This window comes from Podarcis raffonei, chromosome 5 (assembly GCF_027172205.1).
Source record: "Podarcis raffonei isolate rPodRaf1 chromosome 5, rPodRaf1.pri, whole genome shotgun sequence".
Taxonomy (NCBI): domain Eukaryota; kingdom Metazoa; phylum Chordata; class Lepidosauria; order Squamata; family Lacertidae; genus Podarcis; species Podarcis raffonei.
In genome coordinates, this window is record NC_070606.1 from 97,221,811 (window position 1) to 97,238,622 (window position 16,812).

Here is a 16,812-nt window from a genome sequence, read left to right on the forward strand (position 1 = left end):
CGATGCAGGTATCTTGAGCCACAGGATGAGCTGCAAGTCCGACATGCTTAAGACAGCAGCAAAAGGCCCGGTTTTGCAGAGTGCTACTCAGATAATCTGCTTGTGCCACCTCTTAGACGGGCATCTCCTCTCTGCCCGTGGCACCAGGCAGTCTAGAATGCAAACAATGTGTCCATGGTGCCCCCGTCTTCAGTTCCGATAAGCAGGCAGCAAGCCTATGCAGCACACCAATGGGAATTTCTCCCCGTGATCGTTACTCACCTAAATTGTCTTCTTCAATTATTGTTACTACTATTATTATTACTAATTGAATTTATGTACTGCCTTATATCCGGAGGTCTCAGGGCAGTTGACAATAAAATCACAGTCTATGAAATAAAAAATAAAAACAATAACCCAATAATAACTCCCCCCCCCCCGAAAAAAGAGCCAGATTTTAAAAGGGTATAGGATGCCTAAAAAGGTAAAGGTACCCCTGCCCGTACGGGCCAGTCTTGACAGACTCTGGGGTTGTGCGCCCATCTCACTCAAGAGGCCGGGGGCCAGTGCTGCCCGGAGACACTTCCGGGTCACGTGGCCAGTGTGACAAAGCTGCATCTGGCAAGCCAGCGCAGCACACGGAAACGCCGTTTACCTTCCCGCTAGTAAGCGGTCCCTATTTATCTACTTGCACCCGGGGGTGCTTTTGAACTGCTAGGTTGGCAGGCGCTGGGACCGAACAGCGGGAGCGCACCCCGCCGCGGGGATTCGAACCGCCGACCTTTCGATCGGCAAGCCCTAGGCGCTGAGGCTTTTACTCACAGCGCCACCCGCGTCCCCTATAGGATGCCTAAATGTGTCTAAATGTGTATAATGAAGGTGCCAGGCAAATTTTCCTGGGGAGAGCATTCCACAGACGAGGAGCCACTGCAGAGAAGGCAGCGCCACCCATTCTCGTGTTGCCACCCTCTGGACCTCTGGGGGAGGAGGCACACGAAGGAGGGCCTCAGGAAGATCATATGGAAAGATGCGGTCCTCTCAACATGAGAGACAACCTTCACACACTTAGCAATGATAGCCAGTATTTATACAGTGCTTTGGACAGCGCTCAAAGTGCTTCAAGATGCCTTATCGGGTGCTAATCCTGACCACAACCTCCATAAGGTAGGAGGTTGAGAAAGGCTGAATGTGGCTTGTCTTAAGGGTTACCTAGACCAATGTGGCTCCACCCCAACGTTGTTAGGCTACCTCCCATCATCCCTGGCCAGTGGCCGTGCTCGCTGAGGCTGATGGGAGCTGGAATTCAACCATTTACGGAGGGCACCACACTTGGTGCATTCAGCACTGGTAGTATTTGCTCAGACCTGCCTTCCTTCTGAGGGCCTTCCTGCAGGTTCTGTTGTTAATCCCGTTTGCGGGAGCTTGCTATTGCTTAATCATCCTCGCCATAAAGCAGGGACGGGACTGACCTGGTCTAAGCGGAGAGCCCCATCCATGAACCGCTGCTCACGCAGCTGCTTGGCAATCTGGTGGAGGTTGAGGACTGCCTGGCGAACTTCATCTACCGAATGCCGGGGAGAGATAGCGGGGATTTCCTCTGCCGCAAACGCCTTCTCGGGGTTCTCAATCATGCTCTGGGCATGGTCATAGCTGAGCTTTGCGCAGGAGCAGATCACAGTCCGCCCAAACCACTCGTCAAGAATCTGCAACGACAAGATGGCAAACGAGGAAAAGTGAGTTGGTTAGGGCTCTTTTTCATGTAGAAGAGATACTCCAGAAACATTCATTGCAGGAACACGTCTAGAAAAAATTGAGGGGTGCGGTTCTTACCTTGCCTTACAGACATGGCCATATGAGAGTCAGTGTGTTTCACATGACCGAAGAATCCACATTGTCCAAATAAGTGTCTGGAACTTTACTAAGGTTGTAAGGATGACACCCCATGGTGTCTTCTCGTGTTTTCAGGCAGAAGCTTTCTTAGCCTCCGGACCTGAGACCATGAGGTCTTGTATACATTCCAAAAGGAACAGGCTAAAGGTCCCTCCCACCAATAACTAATAAACACAGAGGATGAGATACTAAGGAAGTGAAGGGAAAAGTGGGCAGGCAGGGGGAAAAGAGAGGCAAAAAGCAGCTCACACCTCAGTGGAAATTTTCTGCTGCCCCCCTAAACGTTAGGCCATCAGCAGGAAAAAGAAGAAGCAGCCAAGCCAGTGGGAGACAAATAATTAGCTAGCTAATGAGGAATACACAGTTCCTATCTTTTGCTCCGCTTAGCACGGCAAGGCACTTTTCTTCCCAGGCCCCCTCCTGCAAGCTGCTGCAGAGGGAAAATGAAGAATTGTGTTGCTGGAGACAAGCCCTAATTGCCTGCAACCATATGAACTCTCCATGAAGAGAGGCATGTGCCCTCTTAGCGCGACACATTAAACGGCTCTTAAGCCCTTCCCTCCATCTTCTCCTCACCCTTCTTAATCCCTGGCTGTCAGGAACAGCTGCATTAAGCCAAGGTCCTCATTAATCTCGACCCGAGCCGTTACAGCTCAATGCAAGACATCTCAGAGCCATTGGAAGCATTAACACTGCCGATCTGTACATGAGCTAATTCCATAAATCCAGGCAAATCTGCCTTAAAGGTGTTACTGCCTGGGCATGGGCACAGGCAGAGATTTCCCGTCAAGTGCAGCTCTCCAGAGCCAAGGGCAACCGGAGCACAGCCTCTGGGCAAGATGCAATAAATTTAAAAAGGAGGAGGGAGGATGAAAGCGGCTTCCAGCCCAACGCGAAAGCTGCAGAGATCTGAATTCAGGCCAGGTGAACTGGTTGGGATGTAGAGCAACCCTTTGGCTGTTCAGTTTGGGGCTGATAGGAGCTGTGGTTCAAAGAACACTGAGATGGCGGTGGTTTGTGGAAGGCTGATTCACAGGGATTGGAAGCAACGGAGATGCAGGCAACAGTTGTGGTATGAAGGGGTGGAGAACAACATTAATTCATGGAGGAAAGAGATCAGTCTATAGCTATTAACCAGGGTGGCTGAATAAAGTCTCCGCATTCAGAGGCAATGTGGGAAATAACTCCAGGCCTTTCTACTCTACTGGGCACCCCAAGTGTTTATTCCTGGCTTAAATGTGTCCTTGAACTCTGACTTTTGACTTCGGCCCTGCCCACCGCTGGGCAGGAGGCCCCTGGAAGATTGCATAGAGAGGAATGCAGCCCTAAGGCCTAGACGTGTCTTTGAGCCCTGCAATGTATCTTTGAACACCATTTGCAGGGGTGCTGTGTGAGCTTCTGGGCTTCTTGGAGACGGCTGGTTAAACCAATCGGAACCAGGGTGCTTGACAAGATGGGCTTTTTGACCGACCCAACGTGGAAATTCTTAAGTTTTATGTTCCACCCAGAAATGAACCTATCTGGACCAATTTCCACCCAACAGCTCTAGTGCTTCCTAACTAGCAGGAAGCCTCCGATTCAAGTCTCCCCCCTGTGATGTCGGCGCTGCCAACTCATGCCTGCACACTTGATGTTGTGTTTTTTGAGCTTATCTGCTCAATCAATGGGACAATCCAAGGGGCAACTCTGAATGATTATACCTAGTCCTGCAAAGCTGCTGGGGCTTACCTTGCCTTGAGGAGTCAGCTTCCATATGACAGAGAAGGTGAGTCTGTCCATCAAAGGATTGAGACTGCACAGCTGCTCACAGAGGAGTTTGGGGAGCATGGGGATCACCTAGGAAACAAAAGTACTGCATGTGAAAAGGAATTCAGTTTCCCTGAAAGCAGTATTTTAGTTTTCCACTGACACCGGTGCAAAGATTTCTGCTTGTACAAAGAGACTTTCCTCCCTCTGTTCACCACCCCCATCTGCTCCAGAGGGTTAGAAGAAGCCCCAAGGGCAGAGTTAGGAGAGGAGGAGAATGCTTGGTTGCACAAGCAAATAAAGTCCTTGTGCCGATGGAACAATTGCCTTAGTGCTACGTTGGATTCCACCCATAAGCAATAATATTGTGCTTCTACTACTTTGCCATGCTATGTACACATATTTATTTTTCTTACTGTCTGTGCCATCTGTATGGCAAATTTGGACAGTGACAGCCAAGAATTGGGCTTTTCCAATAACATCCTACTCTCGTGTGAAATCCCCTTCCTCCAAAGGTAAGGAAAGGTACGGTTCTTTGATGGCTTTTTGGGAAAGATGGAACGCACACCTCCTCTGTCAGCCTTCTGGGTGACAACATTGAGCTGCTTCACGCAACACACTAAGCCAAACATTGGCTTTGGGAGACCACACAAATGAGAAGAGCCTAAGGCCAATTTGCTCCCCCCGCCCCCCAGTCCTTTGTGCTGCCTTGGCTTAGCACGGTGTCTGAGCTAGGACTTGTGGTTAAGCTCCCCCCTTGCTAAGCTCAAGCTGTACCTAAGGTTTGGTTTCAGGTGCCACATGAACAAGGCCATTGTTCTCAGTGTTTCTTCTACAGTTGCCTTTCTGTAGTGTTGATATTGCATTGTGAGTGTTTAAACTGCTACTTCTGATGTGATATTTTTCTCCAGTTAGGGGTTCTCTGGGTAAGCACGGGCAACAGCTGCATCTCCTGTCAGCAGGGCTCCCCATACCATTCTGGGTCACTGGCGGCATTTACACCAAGTGATGCAAAAACCTGCCGATAACGTCACCACTATTGCTAAATGAAGTAAGCATGCAGGTTACAAAAAAAGAGAAAAACACCCAGTCCCGCCAAAAAAAGTGGGGTGGAGGATGAAAAAATCCCAGGACCCTGTGTAAGTTTCACAATGCAAACATTTTCTATCTACATGCCAAGCCTTCACGGGAAAGCTCTTAAAATATTTAATCACGTTTGTGGCTTGGCACCCAATCCCTGCTCATAAATCCACTCTAATTGCCTGGCAGAGTTTGGGATAGCAGGCCTGGCTGTTGAGTCTCCAGCCAGCCGGGAAAGAAATCGCTTTTCCATATGAATCAGCAGGGCAGGCTGAACTGGAAGGTCAGGAGGGCAGCAGGGTCCGATAAGCTGTTCCTCTAGACACAAAAGGCCGCCAGCTGTGTTATTCCAGCGGCAAGGGAGCACGTTGACAATAGGAGCCGGCCCATAACTCACAGATGTCCTACGTGAGGCCGGCCATGCCTCGGCCTGCTTAATGGGAGGCTATCCGCTTGAGAAGGGGCAGAGCCCTTCAAGGAGTGTCAGAAAGGCCCACCGCCAATCAAAGATGGGAGCGCTAGCTGCAAGGTATTGCAATCTCAGATAACAACCAGGAGCAAGTAGAAAGAGATTAGCAAAAAGCCCAGCTGGAGCCAAGGATGCAACTGGAGAGCGACTCTTCACGACCAGGAGGCACCTACTCAAACTCTTTACTGGTAAAAAGAAGAGCAAAGGAGGGAAACCTCCACTGGCAAGGTGGGACGTTCGGCTACTGATTGCTTATCTAAAGTGCCCCTGATAAGGGCCAGAGCTGCGTGGTAGAACTTCTGTTTTGGATGCAGAAGGCCTCAGGTTTAATCCTGAGCATCTCCAGGTCAGGCTAGGAAACCCTGCCTGAAACCCTGCAGAGCTGTCGCCTGGCAGAGTAGACACTACCAAATTAGATGAACCAAAGGTCTGGCTTAGTGTGGCCCAATATTCCTCCGTTCGCCTACCTTCAGAGGTGAGGTAGGTGGAGACTGGGGAGAGGGCACCATTCGTGGTGGCAGCGCCATTTGGGGAGAACTCTCCCACAGGCTTGACTGGTGCTGAAAGCAAGGTCTTTCTGAACGGCTTTTTCGGCAAGGCTTTTAAATCTCTCTGCTTAGATCCATTAAATGCTGCTGAGATAATGTTAGGTTGTCCCGCTGTTTCAACTATTATTTTGCAAGTTCCCTCTTTGCATGTTTGGGCTACAAATTGTAAACCTGGAAGCTGTGACTGAAACTAAAGAAGGGCAGGGCATATTGTTAAATACGCAAATAAATGAAGTTATTTGGCCACCTGCAGTGTGCCACTGAACATCCTAGTCTCTCCTTAAGGTAAGAGCACAACCTGTATAGGCCAGGCTGCACACAGAGGCAGCAATCTGGCAACCATTTGTGTAAACTGAGAGAGAGCACACCCACAGTTGTCATTTTTATCACTGGTGTTGCATTTTTAGATTTACATTACAAGAAGCCTGCTTCCTACCAGATCCACCCAGCAGAGTAATGTTTTTCCTTGTTTATTTTATAAGATTTCTTACCCATCCTTCACCGTAAGGTCCCAGCAATATAATTAAAAACAAGTAAAAAGTGTAACAGTTTATATACAATTTTATATAGATATAGTTATATATACACACACAATTCCAAGCAAAAGCAGCACAAGATTAAACGAAATAGGAGAGGGGGTCACACTTTGTTTCTTGAAATCATTTCTCCAGCACACCATCAGCCACAAAATTTCCTGGGTGGTTTTTGATAATAATAACAGCAACAATAATTTAAAAATGCAGCATCACAAAACAATAACAAAACAGCGAATTCTAGTAGTATTTAGACAATGAAATATTTTAAAGGGCAGAATAGAAAGGTATTCGCTTGTCCCCCAAAATAAAACAAGGGAGGCATCAGACAAGCTTCCATGGGGAGAGAACTCTAAAGTTGGAGTTCTGCCGCAGAGAAGGCTGTCTCTTCTTCATCCCATGCCTGGTGGGTGAGGGAGTAAGAAGAAAGTTTGCAGATGACATCAGTGCACAAAGAGGACAATGTGGCTGTTGAACTGTACAATGGATCAACCCAATTAAGTCACATCTTTGCCATTCTGACGGGGCAGGAAGCAGATCGGGAGCAGAAGACGTGGGGTGGTGGCATTTCTGAGATTCCCAAAAAGCCAAGCAAAAGACGGCTCTGCAACTATGCAGCAACAGCAGAATAAGCTCAGGGCTCTTTAAGGACTGCAGACAGTTCTCCCAGCCTTCAGAGCCGCTGAAAAGGAAGGCCCTGGCAGTCTCCACCCCCATCGTTCAGCCCGGACACTGAGATCCAGCACCGAGGGCCTTCTGGCGGTTCCCTCATTGTGAGAAGTGAGGCTACAGGGAACCAGACACAGGGCCTTCTCGGTAGTGGCACCCGCCCTGTGGAACGCCCTCCCATCAGATGTCAAAGAGATAAAGATAAACAATTACCTGACATTCAGAAGACATCTGAAGGCAGCCCTGTTCAGGGAAGTTTTTAATATGTAACGCTGTACTGTTTTTAACACTTGATTGGGAGCCGCCCAGAGTGGCTGGGGAAACTCAGCCAGATGGGCGGGGTATAAATAATAAATTATTATTAATTATTATTATTATTATTATTATTATTATTATTATTATTATTATTATTATTATTATTTCAGGTGACCCTGGTCCTTTGCTAAGTCACCACCTTTCATAGCTCAGCCAGAAGAATCCACTGGGAGCTGCCCAGGGTCCTGATCTGCCTTGCCTTGCCCTGACCTTACTGGAAGAGGATCTGGCAACTGTCATCACCTCCCCTGCAAGCCCCATGAGATTACAGGCCCACCCAGGTTTGGACGGAGCGAGATGAGCGGGTGTCTGAGCTCCACCCTTCTCTGCCCAAACCCACCAACTGCACCATACCAGCCTTGACCTCCGGTTTCCCCAAACATCCTTCTCTCCTGATTTTGCCTTGAGCTGTTATGCTTCCAGACTCTGGGCTGGTCCTGGGATAGGAGGGCTCACGGTGAGCGTTGTAATCGAGCTCCAGGAGGGTTCAGGGGCCACCAAGTTCAAACACAGGCCAGCCAGGGAAGGTCCATCCCCAGCGGGAATCGCGGCGGGGAAGCCTGGAGTAAATCAGCACGGCCAAAGGACAAAACCCCTTTTCATGGAAAGTAAAATGGAGCGCTTCCACCAAGTCCCACTGACAATCTTGTTCCCACCGCTCAACCTGGCTGCCTGCCCACACCCACTCAGTTTGAGGGCTCGTTCAGGCTTCCCAGAACAGGCCCTCCACCAGTGGCCTTTGAATCAGGTGGAGCCATGCTTACAGCCTGATGGCTTCCATGGCTCTGAGCCCGTGGTTTAGGGAGGGGACTCGGAGACTTAATCATGGGGTGGCCTCATGCACTGAAAGACACTCAAAGGAAACAGGCAATTTGTTTATGAGCCAAGAGTTTCTGCTCAAGAGTTTCCTTTCTTTCCCTCTTACTTTCTGTATCAACACTTCCATGAATTCAAACTTCGATCACCTCTTTGTTATTCCGCTTGAAGCTATCAAAATATCAACACCCCGACAACCTGCTGGTGTCAGAAGTGAACGTCTTGAGGCCCTTGGACTCGACATGAAGACTGGCTTCCAGTTCCGATCTTTGATCTCCATTATAAAAGAGGACCAATAAAATATTGTAGGGATTTATGGCTGACCTTCCCCACTCAAACTACTTCACACCTAAAACAACACACAGGGACGTGCCAGAAGGGAGAAAACTGTTTAGGTTTGCCTGCTTTGTAGAACCTGATACACTCATCACTAAGCCTTGCACTTTCTCAAAACAAACCATTAGCCTTTTGCACAACTACTCCTTCTCTCCCAGACAGGCAAGTTCAAGTGAATTAGTTATGCAGATCTATTTGATTTCCTTGCAAGGTTCCCCCACCACAATGTTCAACTGGAGCTGCAACACTACCCACGTCAAGCCTGATTTTCTCCAGGGCTGCTTTCCCATGGCATTTCCACCATACAGACATTTAGCGCTCAGAACAAAGAAGATTTGCACGGAAAAATACACATTTCTCCATTTTAAAAAACCTATTGCCTACTGAATAAAGAGTATTTCTTATTTTCAGCTTCTGCCTCTTGGGATAAGCACTGGGCTTGGGTGCCCTTTCCCTAACAAAGAACCACGATCAATAACTTCCATGATCAATAATCAGCAACACAAAAGCAGCTAATAGAATTCTAAACTGAAATATTCTATTTTATTGCCCCTCCTCCTTTGTCTCTCCCTAGTCTGAACACAAGCTATAAGCTCCAGGCAGGTTTTTTGTTATTCTATAAAAAGTCAAATACAGCAGTTCTGCAATTAATACTAAGAATAAAGGAATAAATCACTAATTAGCAAAACATGCCTATTCAGAAGCGTCACAGTGTTGCATTGCAGCAACATGGGCACCTGAAAGATGAAGACAGCTTTACAGAATGAACATGATTAACGTATGGACTTCACTATCAATTCTGCACCAATTGCACTGGCTACCAGTGTGTTCTGGGCCCAATTTAAAGTGCTGGTAGTAGCCACTCAGGCCATAAAGGGTTTGGGACTGAGTTACCTAAAGAACCACTGGTACTCGTATAACCTGCCTGTAATCTAAGATCTGTGTCTGGGGTCCCAGTTGCATGGGTACCATGCAGTTAACGCCTGGCTTGGCATTCCAGAAGGTCTTAAAAACCGAACTTGCTGCTATGGCCTTAAGGAGGCTCAGGTGAGTGAATTCAGCTCCCATTGCTGCATCCGGTTAATGTTTCCTAGTCCGTCTGCACGTTCTCCTGCTTTTATTTCTCACTGGACACCACCTTGTGGAGGGCTGGCCTCTGAAAAGCAACTGCTAAATAACCCGTATAAATAAAGAGCCTGGAGGATACAAACCTGTCAATAGCTATTAACCGTGACAGTTGCATGGAATTTCCCATTTGGGAGCAGTAGCTGTGCCCCCTGCCAGCTTTCTTATAAGGACGATAATAAAGCACAGGAAATGTCTCATTTCTGCCCAGTTTCTTGGCAGAAAACCACGATCTGTTTGGACTTGTGGGCAGCATCCAGAAGAACGTTATCTGCCTGTGTTTTGCTCTGGGGCACGGATGCGAATCTCACCTTCTGCACGAGGTAGACGCTCGTTGCTCTCTTGCTCGCGATTTCATCCAGGGCCGTGTCCTCCTTCACAAAGTAGCTCACATCTGCAATGTGGACGCCCACTTCAAAGTTACCTGAAATGGCAGAGGGAAGGTGAAAGGTCAGGTGAGAAAAGGAAGCAACGGAAAATAAAACAAATGCACGGCCATTCTATTCTGCAGCTGTGAGATTCTTCTACGGTACAAAGCTCAGGCACCGGACATTCACTATGTGACCTCTTCCAGGGGCAAGTGAATTTCCCTGAATTGACTGGATGTCTAGACATGCACTCTAAGACTCCTGTTACATTTGAACTGGGGGAGCAGGTAGAGGGGCTCATCATAACTTTTACCGTATTTTTTGCTCCATAACACTCACTTTTTTCCTCCTAGAAAGAAAGGGGAAATGTCTGTGCGTGTTATGGAGTGAATGCCTACGGATGGCGGGAGGATCTGCTGCAGTCGTGAGCAGAGGATCCATGGTTCCCCTTCCTTCCCTCCTCCATGGCTCGCTTTGAAACAGCAAAGCGGGAGAAGAGCCGCTGAGTGGGGAGGAGAGAGGGACAGAAAGCCTGCTTGCTTTAAAGGAGCAAAGCAGGAGAGAAGAGGAGCCGCTTACACGAGTGTAAGTAGCTCCTGTCCGGTTGGCTCCTTTAAAGCAAGCAGGCTCTCTGTCCCTCTCTCCTCCCCACTCAGCTGGCTAAATAGCAGCAAAGTTTTTCAGCGAGCCGGGGAGGAGGGAGAGAAGCAGAGCCTGCTTGCTTTAAAGGAGCAAAGCGGGAGAGGAGAGGAGCCTTCTCCTCTTATACCCCTCTTCTTCATTATTAGCAGCATCCTTCTCCACACACCCCACGCGTGCTTCTTGTCCCTTGAGTGCTTTTCCTTCCCTCCCCACTTAAAACGTGGTTACAAAGCACGGATCCACATGGATCCTCAGGATTTTTGCACTGGGTCACCCCAAACTCACCATCAGATCACATAGCACGCACCCACTGTTGCCTGGGGCCGCAGTGGTGCAAAAACGTGGTTACAAAGCATGGATCCACACAGATCCTCAGGATTTTTGCATTGGGCTACCTCAAACTCACCGTCAGATCACATGTCTGTGGCCACAGCATGAACCACAAAAATCATACATCCACTGTTTCGTTTAGAATATTTTTTTTCTTGTTTTCCTCCTCTAAAAACTATGTGCGTGTTATGGTCGGGTGCGTGTTATAGAGCGAAAAATACGGTATATGCCTGTTGTCTTTGTCCATGGAGTTTTCTTGGCAGGGATACTGGAGTGGCTTGATGGTTCCTGCTCCAGGCGGATCACATTTGGTCAAAACTCTCTACTATGACCTGTCCATCTTGGGTGGCCCTGCACGGAATAGCTCATAGCTTCTCTGAGTTATTCAAGCCCCATGGCAAGGCAGTGATCCATGAAGGGACCTCATGAGAAGAGAATACTTCCTGGAAAAGACCCTGATGTTGGGAGCGCCTCCCCTACTCGCAGGGAAACCCTTTCTCGGGGATCTGAAGCGACGTGGGGTGAGCAGCGCGGTGTTTTGAATCGACTGCTACTTTTACGGAGTGAAGCCGCACAGCCGTTGCCGGAGAGCGCTGACTTTTTCCTGTGAACAATTGGACTCTAAAATAAGTACCCGTGAGTAGAAACGGAAAATTGGATTAAAGAAACATTTTAATTTGGCACCGAAGCGGGAAGGCTCAAAACAGGAAGTCCGCCTTCCGCTTTTGTAAATAGACTGAAGCAAAAACCTAGCAAGCTAAAGTCTGGAAAGTCGTATATAAAGGTCTAAATTTCCTTCATTTATAACCACCAAAACCCCCCTTGGAAGCAGGAGAAAGGGGGGGGGGACTTTGACTGTTCAAGCCTGCAGGAGAAAGAGTAAAGAAAGACAAATTTCCACCGTCTCAAACCTGGGAACAGGGTGCCAGAGACAGAAACTTTTGGGGAAGTTCATTGACTGTGAATGGAACGTCTTTGACAGATAGCTAAAAAAGAGAAACAAATTGATTCTAATGTTGCCTTGTGCATTCAAAAGAAACAAAATATTTGAAAAATGAAAGTAATTTTCTTTTGTTGGACCTGCTTTTAAAAGATAGATACAAATAGAAATTGTCTCCTCTAGAGGGAGCTTGTTAAATTGTTACTGGAGTCGATCTGGGGATTTCATAGCTGGGAGATTAGGATCGTGGGACCAGACTCTGACCTTGAGTAAAAAATGTGTTTAGAAGAAGTTTTGGTGCTTGCTTTTTGCAAGACAAGCGCTTTGTTGGAGCAGATGCATGAGAAGATGGATTTGATGACTGTTGCAGTTAAAAACTTTGGACAAACGGTGAATACCCATATAGAAACCATTCAGGAACCAACTCAGGAACCTCTTTTCACAGGGCAAGTGCAAGTGCAGAAGATAATGGAGGAGGTTGCTGTTGAACCTCAAGTAACACAAATGGAGAGACCCGAGGCCCCGCAGGAGCATAAGCCGCTGTTCCTGAAGATTGAATCTGGAGTGGGCCAGGGGGGGTCTGGAGTTGTGGGGGCTCTCAATTTCGGAGGGACTTTGAAATATGCTTTTAAATATTTTCTGGACTACACTGCTGACTGTGGGGAGTGGGACTGTGGGGAATGGGCTGATCTGCTGAGGGGAGATGGAGATAATTTTGGGCTGGAGTCTCCCCGAGACCTACTCCTCAATGAGAAAGGAAAGAAATTAAGAAAGAGATCAACAAAAGACAAGGAAAAGTGCAGGTATAAACAAGAAGAAGATCTGCAGAAGGGACATGGAAAAGACTTAAGAGCCTCGGACATAAGATTACCAGATTGGTGGACTAGATGGAATGGACAGTAAGGACTGACACAACCCGAGACCAGGAAAAAGAGACGTTGGATGAAGATTGGAAGAAAGTTTTTTAAAAAAAATATTTTGGGAATTAGCGCAAAATTAACAAATATTAGGGGAAATGTTGGAATGAAACTATTTGGCTTTAGTAGAAATGATATAAGGAGTTATATATAAATAAGTATTAAGTTTTAAGCTTTAAGGTATTTTATGGTAAGATAAGGTTAAAATAAATCAAGGCAAATTGAATGACAGAATTTAGTGAAAGATGGAAATGACTTGCTGAGTTAATTAATAGGTTAGATTGTTAAGATAAATTACCCAATAAAAATTGAGAAAGATGGAAAGAATTTGCTGAAACAATTAATTAAACTAGAACACAAAAAGGGAGGTGTGAGGAGGTCGATGAAACAAGCAAATGAAAGATAAAGATATGGAATATTGGATGTGTGGGGTTTTTTTTTGCTGTATTGTTGTATTGGTTTTTATGTACTTTTTTTCCTTTTTTATGTATTGTAATGTATGTTTTGTTAAAAATTTTTGCTGTTTTTTTTCTTTTTTCTGTAATCTTTAAACTTTTAATAAATATCATTTTTTTAAAAAAAGAAAAGACCCTGATGTTGGGAAAGATGGAGGGCACAAGGAGAAGGGGACGACAGAGGACGAGATGGTTGGATAGTGTTCTTGAAGCTACCAGCATGAGTTTGACCAAACTGCGGGAGGCAGTGGAAGACAGGAGTGCCTGGCGTGCTCTGGTCCAGGGGTCACGAAGAGTCGGACACGACTAAACGACAAAACAACAACAAGCAGGTAGAGGAAGGAATAGAATTGACTCTAATTAGGGTTACCAGCCAACTTGGAGGAGGGACTGAGGGGAGCAAAGTGGACTTTCTTTCAGCCAAGTTGCCAGAAGAGAAGGATTTTCTTACTGCAAATTCTCATGCCTCAATGTGTACCAAGGGCAGCCTTGACACCCTGGGCAAGCCTCCCCTCTCTGGTCCAGAGGTGGAACCTACTTCCGACTTCCAGGAGGCAATGTGACCAGATGCCCTAGCTTTACAGAGAAGCTACAAACAAAACTCACAGGGATCCCACAAAACAAGGACAATTATACAACTGCCCTTATATATCAGAGATACCACATATTTCATCCAACAGGTAGAGGGATAAAATATTGATAATCGTGAACATTTTACTACACTGGATGCCAACTCCATATATACTTCCGTAACCTATGGGGGAGCAAGGTCCATAATTGAATGCATTTTGATTTCTCATTCCTCAGCTAATGAATCCACTCTTTTTTTCCTTTTTTTTAAAGGGATTTGATGGACATTATTTTAGCAAAGAACTATTTATGATTCGACATTCAGTTTTCTTTTCAAATAAAAGGGGTGGCTATAGCTAGTTTGGTAGTGCCAAGTATTTCCAATCTGTAAATGGCTGAGCTTGAGTATGCTAGTATTTTAAACTCTGTGCACAGTCCCCCTAAGAAACATATCGGATGTTATGGTTGCCACATAGAAGATATTTTCATTTTATTCTCCAAGTTATCTGAGGCTGGTGAGTTTTTTGGTTGGATCAATTCTGTTAATGATAATGTCAAATTCACTCGCCAAGTGGACCAAATAAATATTTTGTTTTTGGATGTGTTGCTGCCACAACAACATCCTTTGAGTGGCAAGGGATACTAAACCCACAGACAGAAGTTCATTATTTGCATCAGGTTTCTTAAGAATAATTGACTGTATGGACACTTTTCACATTTAACAAAAGACTTCACATTTGATCAAGTTTAGAAATCTCACGCCGATCAATTTTCTGACACTTTACACAGCAGGAGTTTCCCAAAACAGATGGTTTTAGAGTCCAGGTTAAGAGCAGATAGGGTCAGCACATGATCACTCAATCCAGCACTAAAAGAAGTGGGTTATTTTGGTCCTTGGACTTCAACCATGTAGCCCATAATATCAAACGTATTGTATAGAAACACTGGCATATTGCTCAAGGTTTGCTAGGGTGCCAAAGGAGTTCCTTTTGTGGGATTCTGCAGAACTATCAGTTTGGCAGATAAATTAGCCAGTTCAGACATTATGCACAGGAAATCTCTTGGAAACGATCAAATCAGTCACGGTAAGTGTGGTCACTGTACACGATGTCCACAAAGTCTGGAAACGAAACAGTTTTTATCTTGTTCGTATAAAAAATATGTTTTGAAAGCTTTTTCTAATTGCAATTCATGTTGTATTATGTGACCATGTTCAAAATTATATGTTGGTCAGATCATTAGACCTCTTAACTGAAGTTAACTGAACACAAGCCCAACATTCGTACTAGAAACCCCATTAACCATGCATTTTCTGGAATGGCATCACAGGACTTCTGGTTATTATTATTTTTTGCTCTAGAAAGAATTCATCCCAGTCCATAAAAAAGATTATCTTTGGACTTGCTACTTTCCCAATGAGAAGTATTTTGGATACACAAGTTAATTCCAGGTCCTCTGGTGGTTTAAATGACAAAATGGATTTAAGTGTATTTCTACGATCGTTTAATAAATGATTTCTTTTTAAAATAGTAGCTCTGCTCATAAGTAATTGTTCCACTCAAGTGTAATAGCCACTTTTGAGATTCACATCTGTAGGTGGTACACGGATTGGCAGCTGATTTCCATCCTCCTTTATAAGACCTCAGTTATATTATATTTTGCGCACGGAAGCAAGTTTTCTTTTTAAAGCAGTAACACAGCTACCTCTTTTCTATGTTTTGAAACTTTACCTTTGGATGGTAGGCTTTCATTTTTATATCATACAAACTTCGTATGCAAGAAAGATTCACAAAAGCTATGCAGCCTTTATGCTATAGTCTCTGGGTGTTATTGAATTATATTTTTTACCTGGCGCAGGGACTAGTGTTGATGTAAGATTTTCACACCTCCCCCCCCCAAAAAATCACCCCCAAATCTACTATGTAGGGTCGGAGGAGACCCAGAGCAGATTTAGGGGGTGCACAAGGGGGGAAAGCAGAATAATATTTTGGCTAAAAACCTGTGAGCAGGTGGCTTGTGTACCTGCTCCGTCTGCTGTCCAGGTTCACTGTTTTTCAAATTTGACACCCAGCTGTTTTTGGACTGCAACTCCCATCATCCCTGACCATGGGTCCTGCTAGCTAGGGATGATGGGAGTTGTAGTCCAACAACCGATGGGGACCCAAATTTGAGAAACACTACCTGTTGATGGGCAGCTCCAAGACCCCTGTTGTGTTCTTTATCCTTAAACCAGATCTAGACAGATACACAATTAAAAAATAAAAGCAAAAACATTCTAAAACAGATTAAAACAATCTAAAAACAATTGCAATTTCTTTAAAAAAAAAAGTTTAAAAGCAGTTATGGTTAAAAACGTTCTTCCATCCAATTATCTTTGGGGTTGCCAAGCACATTTCTGTTTGTCTCAGGGTCCGAGTCCTGGCCAGGTAGAATTTTAGTGCCCTCTTAAATAAGTGTCTGATTGTAACCTGTGTTCCAGATTCTAGCAAAAAGCAGCACAAACTAATCTTGAAGGCCAGAGCAACAAGGAATCTTCCTAAGGCAAGACCAAAAGAGCGGACCTTAGCACCACCTTATCCTCAGGAAACTCAACAGGGGCGGAAGCCAGGTCAGCAATAACTCACACGGTGAAATTAACCCTTTATTCAGAGAAACAAACAGCTCGGGAGGCCAGGCCTAGTGGGCACAGCAACTGTTCCCGGGAGTTGTTGCTGCAATAAGAGAGTCGCAAGGACCGGAGGTCCCTGCCTTCCTGTAGCTCTCTAACTCTCCTTCCCCGGTTCCTTCCCAAGCAATCAGCGCTGAGAAGAACAAAAAAACCCACCCTCATCCTCATTAGAACGGCCTGCTGAGAGAATAATTAAAAATGTGCAAGGGGAAAGAAGGAACCCCCATTCCACGGCAAGGGATGAATACCACAACTCTTCAGAAACGGCCTCCTCCCAGTGTTATCACAGGCTCTGAAAGCTCTTCCACTGGGAGGCTGGCGGGTCAAGCCTAAAACTACATAGATGGTAAGCCTTAGACCAACAGCGAGAATATTGCAAGCGACGGGAGCCAAACAGTTGCAGGAGGCGAGGGAAA

At 45.9% G+C, this 16,812-nt stretch overlaps 1 protein-coding gene across 2 annotated transcripts in view; it reads right to left on the minus strand.

Annotated features, from left to right (window-relative positions):
• Positions 1-16,812, minus strand: part of DIS3L2 (DIS3 like 3'-5' exoribonuclease 2) — a 205,895-nt gene that overhangs the window by 62,617 nt on the left and 126,466 nt on the right. For both annotated transcript variants that reach the window (XM_053390822.1, XM_053390823.1), the window contains exons 12-14: positions 9,818-9,930; positions 3,598-3,705; positions 1,449-1,682 (exon numbers count right to left, since the gene is read on the minus strand). In XM_053390822.1, coding sequence (XP_053246797.1) covers positions 1,449-1,682; positions 3,598-3,705; positions 9,818-9,930 — 455 coding nt within the window. The remainder of the gene's footprint in view (positions 1-1,448; positions 1,683-3,597; positions 3,706-9,817; positions 9,931-16,812) is intronic.